This window comes from Condylura cristata, unplaced genomic scaffold, assembly GCF_000260355.1.
Source record: "Condylura cristata isolate star-nosed mole 26May11 unplaced genomic scaffold, ConCri1.0 scaffold00001, whole genome shotgun sequence".
In the NCBI taxonomy this organism is placed as follows: domain Eukaryota; kingdom Metazoa; phylum Chordata; class Mammalia; order Eulipotyphla; family Talpidae; genus Condylura; species Condylura cristata.
In genome coordinates, this window is record NW_004567102.1 from 19910624 (window position 1) to 19925646 (window position 15023).

The following is a 15023-nucleotide window of genomic DNA, read 5'->3' on the forward strand; positions in this document are numbered from 1 at the left end:
TCATGGCCAATGAGGAGTAGGGATTACAGTGCCCAGGTACCATGAGTCAGGCAGTGACGTAAGGACCATATATTGTCTCATGGGACTAAGCTCTTAGCACCTTCTTATGCAAGTGGGGTTAGCAGGAGAGACAAAGAGATTTAGATTCAGTAAGGATTTCATGGGATACATGCCTTTACAGAAATAAGGCAGAAAAGGAGTTAAATTCCCATCTACTAGTGTCTTCTAGAAGCCATCCCAACATCCTTTAGATGGAAATAGACAATGTCCAAACTTCCATTTCCAGGCCCTGGTGATTTAAAGACCAGTCTGAGGAGTTCTCATGGATTTCCACTGATTTGAACACTGAGCATTTGCAGACACCAGCTCAGTTTTGTGATTACTTCAATGATTTACTCCTGAAACCTCTAAAAAGAGTTTCTAGGAAAGAAAATGTAGGCCCGAAGTGACTTACCAAAGTTCACACAGTCAAGTAAACAGAAAAAGGAAGGGCTGATTCTAGGTTTGCCTTGCTCTAAAACTAAATTCTTTCCATATAAATACAAGTATCCCCTTCTCTCCCATGTGATAATCACAGCAGGAAACATCCCCGGCCTACCTCTCTACTTCGGGGCGAAGGGCCTTCTCCCTTTCAAGCATGGCAATGATGAGCTTTCCCCACTCTTTTTCAATATCATTTGGGTGATAACCTTGAAGGAGTTTGATGCGTCCAAATTCTATCCAAATCTTAAAAAGAAAAAAAAATGTTTATAATAAGGAAAAATGTTTAACTTGACGTGCTTGTCAATACAAAGGAAATGTCTGCTTACCTCTAGTAATTTATACAAGCGTTTAATTTTGGATTTTTCTGTCTCCTTTGGTGGAATTTCTGTTTCTTTAAACTGTAAATACTGATTATAAAGTGCCTAAAACAAAAGGGAAAAAAAAGATTAGCTCAAATTTCAGACACTATTTAGTATCACACAGTGTTACCATTTCTAATACTACATACTGCGTTACTGTGTCATATGCATTCAGTGGAAATCCTTTAAAAACTGACACTAAAAACACTACCCATTCTTAGTCAGTTGCTGACCAGGTTATATAAGACATGATGAGGATTTTTATTGATGTGAGCCAGGATTGAGCATATACCACCCAGGGATCTGGAGGATAATAATTCACAGCAATGTGTACTGATACCACTAAAAAGCTCTTATATCCAAACAAGAGAATACCCTTTGAATAACATACATTCCAACCGCTGCATTTTAGTTTTTAAGAAAATAAGCTGATACCATTCTAATAAAGGGGGAAAATGTTTTCTTATAACTTCTGAATCTATCCTTGAAAACAGATTCTAAAACTAAAATTTAGTTTCAATGTCCTTTTGGCCAATTTAAACAGATCTTTCAACAAAGTTAGATGATAGTGGTTGTTATTACATAGATGTGACACCCATATAATTAAATTATTATCTAGTTTGTAGATATTGATTTGTGAATCTCTAAATATGTTTATTACATATATTTAAAAGGATCTTAATAAAAATTATGTCCATAAAATGCCTCTATATTTAATAAGTGATACTTATTATTTCATCACAATCCTTGCTGCTTTAAAACAAATCCCTGTAAATCTTCAAAAATACTTCTGAAGGATTCTATTCAATATTTTGATAGCTAAAAATTTACTCATTTCTCCATGTTATCTTTTATTTTTTGTATCATGTCCTGTCCCAGGTACCAGCAAACAATCTGTGTAGTCAAATTTCCTTTGTAATTAAAGAATCTGTAGTAATCATAAACCTGTAAAAATTTATCTAAATGTCTGAACAATATGGTCCATTTGAAAATAAGTTGAATTTGAAATCGGAAAAGTGCTTTGAACTCTTAAAATTGTTTTGAACTCAAATATAAGGTTTCAGCATGTCCACCAGTAAATAAGAACTAAGACCCATTATACATACAATTTGTGGTAGATAATGGTGAGAGGAAGGGATAGTTTTCTTGCGCTGGGAAGGTTTTATCCACAGACAGAGATACCACACAAACAACTTTAGAATATTAAAAAAGCATCATATCAACACATGCCAAGGAACTTTGTGCCAAGGACAAACTCCCTGTGGCAACGTGAATAAGAGCTGTTCCACAGATGTTCTGTACTGATGCATGAACACAATGAATAAGTTTAATAGCACCCACCCTGGGTTATTACAGCTTTTGAGATTCCAGTTTGATCATGAAAACAAAGCCTACAACTCAAGGAGTTACACTTTGTAGTCATTATTCAGATTATTGCCTTCTTGAAATAAGACTACTTTGCTATTACAAATCAAAATATACAATATAAAACAACTTCTATTTCAATGTTTATATATCTAGTATATATTTTATATTTCTAAAATGCTTTTGTCTCATTGAGTTGAACTAAGTTTTTAGGTAGTGGTAAATGTATTGCTAAGCCATCAGTTCATACTGGAAGTCAGCTATGTACTTTTTAACAGTATGCGGCTCTCACTGGTGGTGCAGTGCGTTAGGGCACAGAACTAAGAAGCTTAAGCCACTTCAGCATGAGTTCAATCCCTACCCCAGGGGTGACCCACATGGCGTGGCAGACCTCTCCTGACCCGCCAACTGCTCCCCTCAGCAGTGTACTTGGTCAATCTGCCTGTTCTGCTCCCCACTCTGTCTCTGGTGAATCCTCTCACTGTCCCTGCACCTCTGGCCTGTACCTCAGTTCTGCATGCATAAATAAATAAATCTTTAAAAAAATAATAATAACAGTATGCACCTTTTATTACACACAAAAAAAGAGCTCTGAGATGTTTTTTTTAAAACAGGACGTGACATCAGGCACAGTCCAGCCATTATCACACTCACTCATGCAGGCTCCCAGGCCTCCTATTACAGCCATGTACTGAGCTCTAAGTCCTTCCCATTCATCAGAAATAGCTTGGCAAGGTCAGTGCTGGAGACCCTCAAACTAAACCTTAAAATGCCCAACAAGTCAAAGCTAGAGGACTACACATGTCTTCAAGATGTTGTCATTATATTTTAACTATTATTGACCTCCTTTTCCTCTGTATATTAGGGAAATGAATAAAAGTTTTGTCTACTTGCTGAAAACTTTTTCCTAAATTTCAGAAATGATGCTACTATATGATAGTATTTTTAAAAAGATCAATAAGCGGCCCCTCCCTGGTGGCACAGTGGGTTAAAGCACTGCACAAAAAAGCTTAAGCCACTTCCGCATGAGTTCGATTCCCGCCTGCCCCCGGAGGAGACCATGGCGTGGCAGACCCCTCCTGACCCGCTCGCTGCTCCCCTCAGCAGTGTACTTCGTAGATCTGCCTGTTCTGCACCCCACTCTGTCTCTGGTGAATCCTCTCACCCTCCGCATCTCTGGCCTGTACCCCAGTTCTGTATGAATAAATAAATAAATCTTTAAAAAAAGAAAGATCAATAAGCAACTCAATCCTATTTCACTTCTATAGTGCCACTGACCTTTAGTTCTATAGGGTTATTAGGAAATGTTCTCTCAGACATTGTGGTCACATGGTGTCTTATCCACTGGATGAGGTAGTTCACCATATTCTGGTATTCAATCCATTTGACTTCAACATCCTAAAATAATAAAATGATAGAAAAAGCTGATGTTTATATATAATAATATTCCTATCTAACCTATCTAGTCAGACGTCATTCTCTTAAATTTGACAGGGAAAGCCAAGACAAATGTTTCTTACTTTCCACCTACTTCCCATCATTTCCACATAAATAGGCTTTCAGAACATGCTATCAAACATTGACCACTAAGACTAATCTAATGAGTGCCAATTTTGATCAGAGATAGTGGCTGCCTGGAACACTGGTTGAGGCAGCTTCTGAGGCTTCATCCAAGCAAAACAGGAAAAAACTCTGCAATTAATCTGGGATGTTTGCCAGATGCTCAAGAAGAGAGAGGAGCATCTTGTATAAGCTATGTTAGCAGCTACTTTTACCAACCTTTTTATATCTAAGTTCCCTGTCTATGTGAAACTCAAAAGAGCTATGCAATGTATAAGAAGCTAGGTAAGAGTGAAAATTACAGGAACTATAGGATAGGATTATTCACATATACTCACTAAGCAAACCTTTTTAAAATGAAGGAAAATGGAAGCCTATCAACTGATAAGTTCAATTAAGTACTCGATGAATGCTTATCACATTCAAATCACTTTGCTAAGTGTTATGATAGAAAACATAATACTTTAAGACATAACACATTTATCAAGGAGTTACTTTCTAGATAGAGAAGCAAAATTCATAACATGAACAGTTAAGCAAAAGGAAAAGCAGCATCTAATTGTTAAAATGACTAAAATAAGGTAGTATATGCTATCAGCTAAGATATAAATCAGGTAATTATAACTGTGCCTCAAAACAGTCACTAGAGGTTTTTTGGCTAATATAGTCCATAAGCAGATCTTCAATGCCCAGTAAGTAAGTAGTTAGTGGGGTGCATAAGGGTGTGGAGAAGAGACTGGGGAGTACCAAGTGAGTCAGGACTCTGCAATAAAAATATGCTGGCTAGCAGCAAACAGTTCATGTTGGGAAATCATAACTTAAAGATGTAGGCAAGTAAAAATTAATATATGAAGAATTGCGAATGTCAGAATATACAGATGGGATATAATCTTGCAAGTTATTTGTAGCCACTGAATGTTTTCCCAGCTAATTTTGTGAGAGGTTACTTTGCTGATAAGGAGAGAAAAATAATGAAGATGGAAAGTCATAAGCAACTACACTAGTGTAAAGAGGTAAGAGTCGGAAATATGGTGGAGGTAGAAAGAAGATAAACCAAGGAATGGCCACAGAGACCATTATGAAGCAACACTGAATGACAACTAATTAGCAGATATTAGGGGAGTGGAGAAGAGAGGGAACAAGTTACTGAAGGATCAAAAGAGGATAAAGCCTTTGAGAAAAAGAACAAGAAGAGATGGTGAAATTAAGTCTAAGAAGAATAGCACAAGCACACAGAGGTGATGGAAGAGTCCATCAGAGGGGGCTCAGGAGGATGAGCTCCTAAGTCTTCAAAGAAAAATAGAGGGGGAAGGTTTCTACAAAGAGGAGAAGCCCAGGGCGAGGGGCTATCATCCCTAAGAGCAAACACATGCACAGTTTCTATTCTCTTCCAGAAACACATAAGCATTTGTTAGCATGACAACTACAAAATGCATGATTGAAATGAATTAAACACATGTTTAGGAAACTGGATTAATAAAGAGTATCTAAGACATCATCCGGCTAATAGAGCAGTTCTGCTAATTTGGCAAAATCAAATAATGTTCCTCTGGGTTTTACCTTTCATTCAGAAAAAAAATAAGGGGCCAAGTAACTATGGAATCACAGAAGTTAATACACTTAAAAGTGAGGTGTTCAAAAAAAAGTGAAGTGTTCTATGCATATACATCATTTAAACAACAGCAAGTTTAAATGAAAACCTCCAAACTTCAGTGATTTACAGTAATTAGCACAGTTACAAAATGAGGGGGCCTCTCTTGTGGCCTACGGTGTAAGTACTACCACTGCTATGGCTTGAGTGCGATCCTCAGCCAGGGAGTTGACCCACATATGGCACAGCAAACCTCTCCCATCTCGCTCACTGCTCCCCTCAGCAGTGTACTTTAGTAGATCACCTGTTCTGCTCCTCACTGTTTCTGGTGAATCCTCTCATCCTCCCAGACCTCTGGCATACACCCCAGATCTTGTACAAAAAGTAATAAATTAAAAAATGACATGTAGCTCTAAACAGCTTACTTTTATAACAAGGACTTTTTTTTTTTTTTGAGTTGCACTTTGATTTTGATGGTGGATGGTTCCAATAAAATGCAATACAGTGTCAGTTTATTAAATAGCATATTAATTCAAATTTTTTTACAAATATGTGGCATTTGTAAATTATAAAGAGCTTATCAAAGAGTTCAGTGAACTAGTCATAAAGGAATCCGCAGTTTCTAATATGGAAAAAGTCATTGCTCACATTTGCACCAATGCCTTCACCACCTTCGGGGACTTTGGGAAACGCATCATAAAGAGATGATACATAAGTTATGACTGATTTTTCATCAGGTGAGGAGACATCAACATCTAAAAACAACAACATAAATCATTTTGAAATGTTGATAGGTTACATTTGGTCAGATTTTAATACCAATTTACACCTAAACAAGAAACAACCTACCTTCAGGATCCAGAAGTCTTATCACACCAATTTTTTCTGCTACATAAAAAGCGTGCTCTAAATTTGCAAGGTTGCTTTGAACAGCAACAGTATTCATGTCTATCAGGTCCGGCCTAGGAAAAAATTCATTGTATTAATTAATTTTTTTCACATGTTGTATCAACATCATATTTACATATACATCTATTTATATAACATTTTGCAAATAATAAATATTTGCAAATATAAAACTAAAAGAATGTGTTGAAATACAGAGATTTGCATTAAAGGTTTAGCTTACATCTCTCAAAATTGTGTGTCAAACACAAATGTAGCTTAGGGCTTAGGTTATTTTGGTTTTGGTAATACTGACATTGACTAGTTTTCCCACTTATATTCTGCATGTATTTAATTTTAATAAAATAAAAATTAAATTGAAAAAAGAAAAAAACTCAAAATAAGTAAAAACAAAGGGACAGACATTCTGCATTCATAATAGGAAGACTCAGTATTGTTCAGATGTCAGTTCTTTTCTGCTGGAATGATAAATTCAATGCAATTCCAATAACACCCCCAGCAAGTTATTTTATGAATATTGACAAATCGCATCAAAGGTTCACATGGATAAACAAATGACCCAGATTAGCCAAAACAATACTGAAAAAGAAAAACGTCAGAGGACTTGTTACCCAATGTAAAGATTTACTATAAGCTACAGTAACCCCAAAAGTAAGTTACTGGTGAAAGAATGGACAAAATAATAATTATAATAATCAAATATAGCATCTGCAAGTTTGATACATATAATTTGAACATTTGTAACTCAACAAAATCTACATATTCTTTATAATCAGAATATACATGAACATCTGTCCCAGTCAACCTACTTAAGATCTACTACTCCAAAAGCATTCTTCCGATCCAACTAGAACGGTGTCAATATTTCTCCCCAAACACAAAAACGTATACTTAATTCAATGTCATGTTCCTGACATCCCAATCCAGGATGCACTTTCCTGCCACATGCTATCTTCCACAATCTGACTCACCCTTGTGGTGCAAAATCAAGTTCTACCTCCTACAGAGAGCCCTCACTAATCTTCTCAGCCTTCATTTTTCTCTCTTTCTATTCTTGAAAATCTTCATACTTTGTCAATTTGCATTTAGAATAATGATATATTTCTTCAGCTGTTAATTCGCTGTTTAAAATGCACACACAACTTGTTCTTCCTAATGGGTCAGTGCAAGACAGCAAGAACTATGTGTGAATAAACTTACACATTTTAATCTTCTGCTGAGATAAAGAATGACAAACTTAGTAGACACTAAATAAGTATCTACAGATAAGCTGGTAAGTAAATTGATGAGTTAATTTGAGTCATAAATGAACGATTAAAATCAACACTACCAAATATCTCCATAGCACACAGTGTATGCATGCTTCCTCTCCTACCTCACTCCCACCAAACCTTCATCTCTTTCTAATTTGTCAGACTTAATGACACTTTACACCACAGGAATATTCTGAAGCTTGACTTATTTGTATAAGACAAGAATCCCCAAATTCAATTACGGGTCACTTAATGACATAGATATGTTTTCAGAAATGCTTCGGTATATAGCTTCATAACTGCAAACAACACTGTCATTCTACAAACCTGGCTGGTGAGGCTTACTGCACACCTAGGGTTTGTGATGTGGCCTATTGGGACCACCCATTTCTTTAGTGGTCCCTGTAATACACGGCTGTACTCCTTTATAAAAAGTAACAAAATCTGGTAGTTGGAAGCTTAACTTCCTTAATTAAACTAGTCTGGAAACTTTCATCTCAAAAACAAAACATTAAAAGGACGGAAGCAACAAACGTGGAAGTAATAAAGCCTTCAAAAAGGAGTGGTATCCACCCCTAAAATCATTGAGTAAGAACCTGTTTATCAACTTCTAAGGAAGAGACTTCTATATGAGCCTCCTACAGGCATTCTGGTTTGCTCAAAATAATCATCTGGGCAACAGTGGAAAGAGTAGGAAGACTCAGTGACACTACAGGAAATTATTTTAATACTACTTAAAGGGGTGTTTACAAGAGAAGCTCTAAAAATACATCATTAATCTTAGAAAGGTTAACAGCAAAGTGTAACCTTGTTTTCATCTGATGTGAAAATAGATGTCCAAAGAAATCTAGTTTTATAGCACTTTGAAGTGTAAATAACCTTTTTTCCTTCCCAGGAAAAGAAAATTAGGAAATGTCTCCAATGGCTTTCACATGCTACAACCAGTCACTTTAAAGTGATCCTACATTTATTATTATAGGAACAAGAAGTTCATGAACAATAGAAATAAGTGACATCTCCTAAAAATACCATTTTATTCACATAGACGCAATTTAAAATATCTGCCAACTTCAGAGGTATGTATAAAAGTCTAGACAAAAATAAATATCTATAGTTCAAAAATTATTTTGCTTCCATAGAGTTCACACATTTTGAAGAAGTAAGAACCAGCCTTTCTGAGTTTGCCAAATCTCCTAACAAGAAATGGCATGTTGTTATGAGAACCCTGCCATTAGCAAAGAAAGTAAACACTGAGTAATCCCAGAGAGAATGAATAAAGTCATTGAAGAATCAAGCTTTTGACTAGAGAATAAAACTTCCTTCAGAATGACATAGACATTTCAGCACAAAAAAAGCTTTATAATACTTTGGGTTTGGATAAGTTACCGCTTTTATCAAGAAATTTAATGCTCATGGCAAAAAAACTCACTGAAAGAGTGCAATAGTTTAATAAAGCAAAACATGAAAAAGAAAAATATTTAAAACACAGTGAAAAGTATTAGCCTCAAAGTCTTCACCATTCTATTCACTTCTAACCATTCAGTCATTTTTAATCTTTCATTCTGCTTTTCTCTATTTGTCTGGTGTTGGTAGAAGAGATGTGTACTGTAACTTATCTTTCCGCCCTCTTTCTTCACGGTCTTGTTGGATTAATGTAACTGTTAAAACTAGCTACAGTGAGCTACAGTGAACAACTATGGGTGCTTTGGTAAAGGAAAAGCTATTGTGACCACACCTGAGTGGAAAAATCCTATATTGTGAAAATGCACATCAGTACATTATTAATAAAAAAAATCTAAAACTTTAAATCAATTCAAAACTTCAAATAGTATCACAGAATATCAAAACTGAAGAAACTCAAGTTACGCATCTTTGCCTTTACAATCACAGCACTATCTTTGCTGTGACTTCCATATGTGATTTCCATATGTGTACTTCCACAATGTGTAGGAGAAAACAATACCTGAAGAGAAGCTGAATGATGTTTAAATCTGAGGAACTTATTCTCGTAACAAGAAAATGCTGTTGGGCTCATTGATTTAGAGATCACCTATGTAACTCGAAGTTCTCCAAACTAACTTTCCTGTAAATAAAAATGTTGACCATAAGACCACGTAACTAAAATGGCCAGCATGAAGCTTACTGAACAGCAAGCAACTGAACAGTATCAACAGAAGCAACTGAACAGTAGCTAAAGAAGTTTCTTTTGAACATAGTCCCACACTTTTTTTTTTTCTTGAAAAGGTTGTTTTATCACTGGCATTGTTCAAAATTGCTAACATAAGAGGATAAAAAAAAATTAGCCCAACTTTGGGGGAAAAAATATTCAGCTATTTTCCACATACAAAGGATTTTTATGTGCATTCTAAAGATTTTATTTTACATTACATATAGCATCTCCTTTTTATGAAACATTAACATTGATTCAAATTCCAGGAGACATATTCCATCCAGTCCCTTTCATTTTCACTAATTTCTACATAAAAAGCCACCATCTAAGGTCTCCAATCAGAATTCAAGATCTTTATCAAAAATCATATGAACTCATGTGGAGACAATGGCACAGTCTTTCCACCACCAACAAACACACATCATTTTGAGGCTTCCAAAGTTTTTTCTCTGTTGAAATAATTTGGGAAATAGGAACAGAGGGGAAACATACAGAGATATATTATAAAGTACCAAAAAGCAAAAGTTACTTTTTTTTGGCTCTAAATTTTCCCTTCATATGTTCTCACATGTCCTTATTTTCAGTTTCTGGCAATGCTGTCCATTGGGGTACATTATAAAATAATAACAAATAAGAAGGACTAACATATGTTGATAAATCCATGTGGTTACTAAGAGCAGAGGCATCATCTCACTGTATCCTCTCAGCAATTCTAAGCAATGTTCTGCTACCATCCTGAAAATGAAGTTCAAAAAGATCTCACAACTTGAAGGTGAACACATCTGGCAAGAAGCAATCAGGACTGAACCCAGAATTAGCTCAATACAAAACCTCGACTCTTTGCTACACTGATGCTGGCACTGAAACTAAGAACTAATTTAACAGTAACATCTGATAAAAAGCTGAAAGATAAAAATAAAGGAAATACAGAAGAAATAATATTTCTGCTACTGGGGAAAATTACATTAATGATGGTTAATAGCCATAAGAAGCACAAGAAATTGTGTGTTTATGTGTGTGCGTACTGGTTTTCTTCAAAAAATTAATGAATATAAGAAGAAAGATGAAGGTGCAGATTGTTACCAAAACAGTAATCATCAACGTATACAATACTGTGTTTCCCACACTTGGAATGGATTTGGGGCCCTAATCTAGTTTGGTGGAATGAAGAGAAAGGCCCTGTCACGTGTTTTAACAAGATTATCTCCCTGACTCAGATGATTTTATCAGGCAAGTTTGGGAAATAAATCATCTTAAAATCCTCATTTTTGATAAATCTTACATTTCATTTCAAAGTAATAATTTTGGACTATTGGTGGAAAAACCTACAATACTGTCAGATAATTATGTAGCAAAACAAACACAAAGCACATTCTAACACAAGTATGCCTACTCCCTTATAAGGCCCTCAAGAAGGGAGTCTTTTCATCCCTTTAACTCTTTTTCCAGTATTGACTTTATTGTTTAAATTTAAAGGGAAGCCTACCTGGTGACACAAGGTGTTAAATCTCAGCACTATCAAGCTACTGGCAGCTACTGCAGCACCATTTTGATCCCCAGCCGTGGAGATGACCCACATGGCACAGCAGACCTCTTGTGTCTTATCTGCTGCTCCCCTCAGCAGTGCATTTCAGTGCATCTGCCTGTTCTGCTCCCTACTCTGTCTCAGGTGAAACCTCTAACCCGCAGCACCTATGACCTAAATCCAAGTTCTTGTATGAATAAATAAATAAATATATTTAAAGGGAAAGAACAACTTTAGGGTTGCTTGTTCAGCAGAAGAAAAAGGTGAAGAGGATATTTTATGTTGACCTAACTTTGGAATATATTGTAAAATGATGAAATACGGGAAAGACAGTATTTGGTGACCAATTTTTTTCATCAATCAAAATTTCAGAAACCACTTAAACTTTGTGATATGAGATATCTTATTATATGAAAGGACATAAAAATTTGATGAATAAAAAACAAAGTAATATAGTGGTTTTCAGTGGACAAGGGAAAGCAGATGGGGAGTTAGTCTTTAATGAGTACCAAGTTTCAGTTTTGCAGAGTTCTAAGGATAGCTGGTCATGATGGCAGGGCAACAAAGTGAATATGAGTATGAATATATGCAATATTTATTATTTATACATACAGAACAGGCCAGAGGTGCAGGAGATGAGAGAGTGGGGAGCACAACAGGCAAATGTACTGAAATACACTGCTGAAGAGACCAATGAGCGGGTCAGGAGAGGTCTGTCACGCCATGTGGGTCACCACCCTGGCCCAAGATCAAACTCATGCTGCAGTGGCTGCGATAGCTTCATAGTTCTGTACTTTAACTGGCTGCACCACCAGGGAGGGACTGTGAATATATTTTTAATGAAATTATCTTCTATTAAATTAATGTTGGCTTACAGTTTAGGTATGTAGGTTCATCCATCTAAATGTATTTAATATCAGTGAACTGTACTCTTAAACATGGATAAGATGGAAATTTTAAGTTATATGCATTTAACCACAATTTTTAAAACCAAAAAAAAAAATTTAGCAACAATTTTTACATATTTTAGTGAAAAGGCTAGATTGAAGTGGAAAAAAAAACTAAGAAAATTGCTATGTAGGTGTCCAGTGATTTAGCCCTAACTTGCTCTCTGTTTAACTTTGAGTACATATGCTGGAGCCTAATCTCAGTTCCCTTCTACAAGAAATAAAAATCAGAAATTACTGAAAACTCATGAATTCAAAGATCACCTAGAATTAGTTAACCCCAGCGAGCATCTAGAAATGGGGGGGGGGGGGTTTGGGGGCTGAATAAAGGGCCTTTGTATTGCTATTGCCATAAGGCTTGAAGAAACTCACTAAATTGCCCAAGATCTCAAGAGAGGATTTATATGAAAGTACTTATGAAACTAAGAAGTGTTTACTGGTATATAAACAATGTAATGAAAATGTAATCAGGAAAGGCATAACTTGGTATTTCATATGATAATTATAAACTAATCCCAGTCAACAAGCTAGAACGCTCATGCATTCATTCATTCAGTGTTTACTAGGAATCTAGTATGCACCGAGCAGCGGGGGACTGCTCAAAATATAGGCAGTGCATATCTGAAGCACTCAGAGGTCCAAGCTGAAGCTCAGGAGAAGTCAGAAGAAAACATGGTAGAAGAACATCCAGTTAGAGTAAGATAAACACAGAAGTGCTCTGTGGATAGAGGAAGTATGAGCAGAGAGACCACTGCATGAGTACAAAGGGCGCTAGAGCAAGGGAGGCACACAGCGAGCGAGGAGGCGGGCTGGATGGCAGGGGCCAGGATGATGCAGACTCCTGTGAACTTCTTAAAGGATTTTGAACATTTTTCTAGGAACTGTGGAAAATCATTAAAGAATAAAATGCATTAAGCAGGATTATAAGAGATTAAATGATCAGATCTGAGGTCAGAAGGAAAAGAAATTTAAAGTGGTGAAAGTATTCCCACAGAATGCAGGTAATATAGACCATGGTGACTTGCAAAAGAATTAAGTAGCATTACGGAGAAGTGAACAGACAAGGAGAGATGTAGAAGGTCATATCTGCAGAACTTAGTTGTATAACATTTTTACCATAATTATGATTACAGGCATGGCTAAGAGGCAACACAGAAGAAAAGAGAAAGTTGAATAGGCAACCTTGAAGTCAACTTTTACTGGCCTTGTGAAGGAGGCTTTAAACTGCAAAGCAAATTGAACTGGAACAGCCCAACAAAGAGAAAAAATGATGCTGTTCCAACAGAATATGATGCCATAAAGCTAAAGAAATACAATATTTCCAGGAGAAAGGAAGGTTATTGGATTCTTATACAGTAAATCCTCAGTTAACATTGAAAATGAATTCCTAGAAACTATGACTTTAAGCAAAAATGATAAGGAAGCCAGATCTTCAAATGACATCGTTTTGTTCTTTCCCCCATCATTAATGTCATAATGAAATGATACTACTAAGTAATCCATCGTACTAAAAAAGTGAAAAAAATGAGACCTGAAAAATGTCCACTAAATTGAGCTATACAGAGTAACTCATCACCCTAATAGAAGCATTTGGATGAATTATGTGGCCAGAAGTCAAATTAGAGGGAGTTGATGACTAAATATGGAATGAAGAAATGACAACGGGGAGCACAGGCTGCTCTTCTGGAAGTGTAGCCTTGACGGGAAGGAATGCTGTAAGACCTAGGTGAAAAAAGCATGGAGCTAAAGAGTGGGTTTTCTTTTTTTATTGTTTTGATTTGTTTTAATTATTGCTACAAAGAGACTTCAGTGTGCTTAAAACCCAATGAGAAACCTCTGTTGAGAAGGAAAGAAGAGATTCTGAGCCAATGGTGGACAAGAGATCCAGAGCACAGGAGGCACAGGATGGGGCTTTGATAGATAGGAGATTCCTCTGTCAAACAGGAGCAAATTGGTTGGGACAGATGTAAATGAAGGATGTTTTGTCTTGGAAAGTGGAAAAAGAAAATTTTCCACCTCCTGGCTTCAATTTTCCCTGAGAGCAGGAGTCAATATATCAATGAACAGTGAGGGAAAGAGGTCGTATAAGGGAGAAGACTGGTGAATAACTCAGATAGGGAAAAGAACTGTTGCTGAGACCCTGTAAGGCTAATAATTGTGATATTAGTGCAACCAGTGTACCTTGAAGAATGCCTTTCTCTGGTGAGTTTCACTGCTTAGGTATATGCACAAGCCTGTGATCTGGGCTCACACTGAAGTCAGGCTTTGCTGAGAACCTAGTAGCTATTCTGCAGATTGCAAATCACTGAAAAGAGAGTCATTGTAATTTAAAGAAAAAAAAAAACTTCATTTACCCAGAGACTGATTTTAGAACAACCTCTTATAATCCAGATTACAACTCATTAACTTCCAAAGAACTGCACATAAGTCAGTCATCACTGCTCATCAATAGATCATACAATAAGACTATGAATTAAATATGCCTCACTCGTCCTGTGACAGCAGAACAGTTACCATAACAAATTCCTGAAGATGACTAGATTAAATCATGTTCAGGCTTAGCATATTCTAAATGTCCCTATTGGTCCAAAATATATCTTACATGTGTCCCCTCCTCTCAGGGGAAAAAAAAAAAAAAGATCTGTAATATAGTCCTCTTTCTTCTCCAGCAAATAAATATGAACTTGCAGAAGACCCACCCACAGTTGCATAACCAGCAGAAGACATTCCTTTATGCTCATATTTGGGAACATATTGTAGAAAGAAACAAAGCCAAGAACTCCAAGGTAGCAACAGGCTATTGAAAGTAATTTTTCCTTTTATCAAAACTAGATGCCTGAGTCTATTTCAAATATTTTTCTTAC

The 15023-nt window shown here is 36.2% G+C and overlaps 1 protein-coding gene across 8 annotated transcripts in view; it reads right to left on the reverse strand.

The window, feature by feature from the left end:
• DST (dystonin) overlaps nucleotides 1-15023 on the reverse strand; it is a 408501-nt gene that overhangs the window by 157303 nt on the left and 236175 nt on the right. For all 8 annotated transcript variants that reach the window (XM_004673588.2, XM_012720777.1, XM_012720771.1 and 5 more), the window contains 5 exons: nucleotides 6208-6320; nucleotides 6007-6113; nucleotides 3486-3605; nucleotides 810-905; nucleotides 599-726 (listed from right to left, as the gene is read on the reverse strand). In XM_004673588.2, coding sequence (XP_004673645.1) covers nucleotides 599-726; nucleotides 810-905; nucleotides 3486-3605; nucleotides 6007-6113; nucleotides 6208-6320 — 564 coding nt within the window. The remainder of the gene's footprint in view (nucleotides 1-598; nucleotides 727-809; nucleotides 906-3485; nucleotides 3606-6006; nucleotides 6114-6207; nucleotides 6321-15023) is intronic.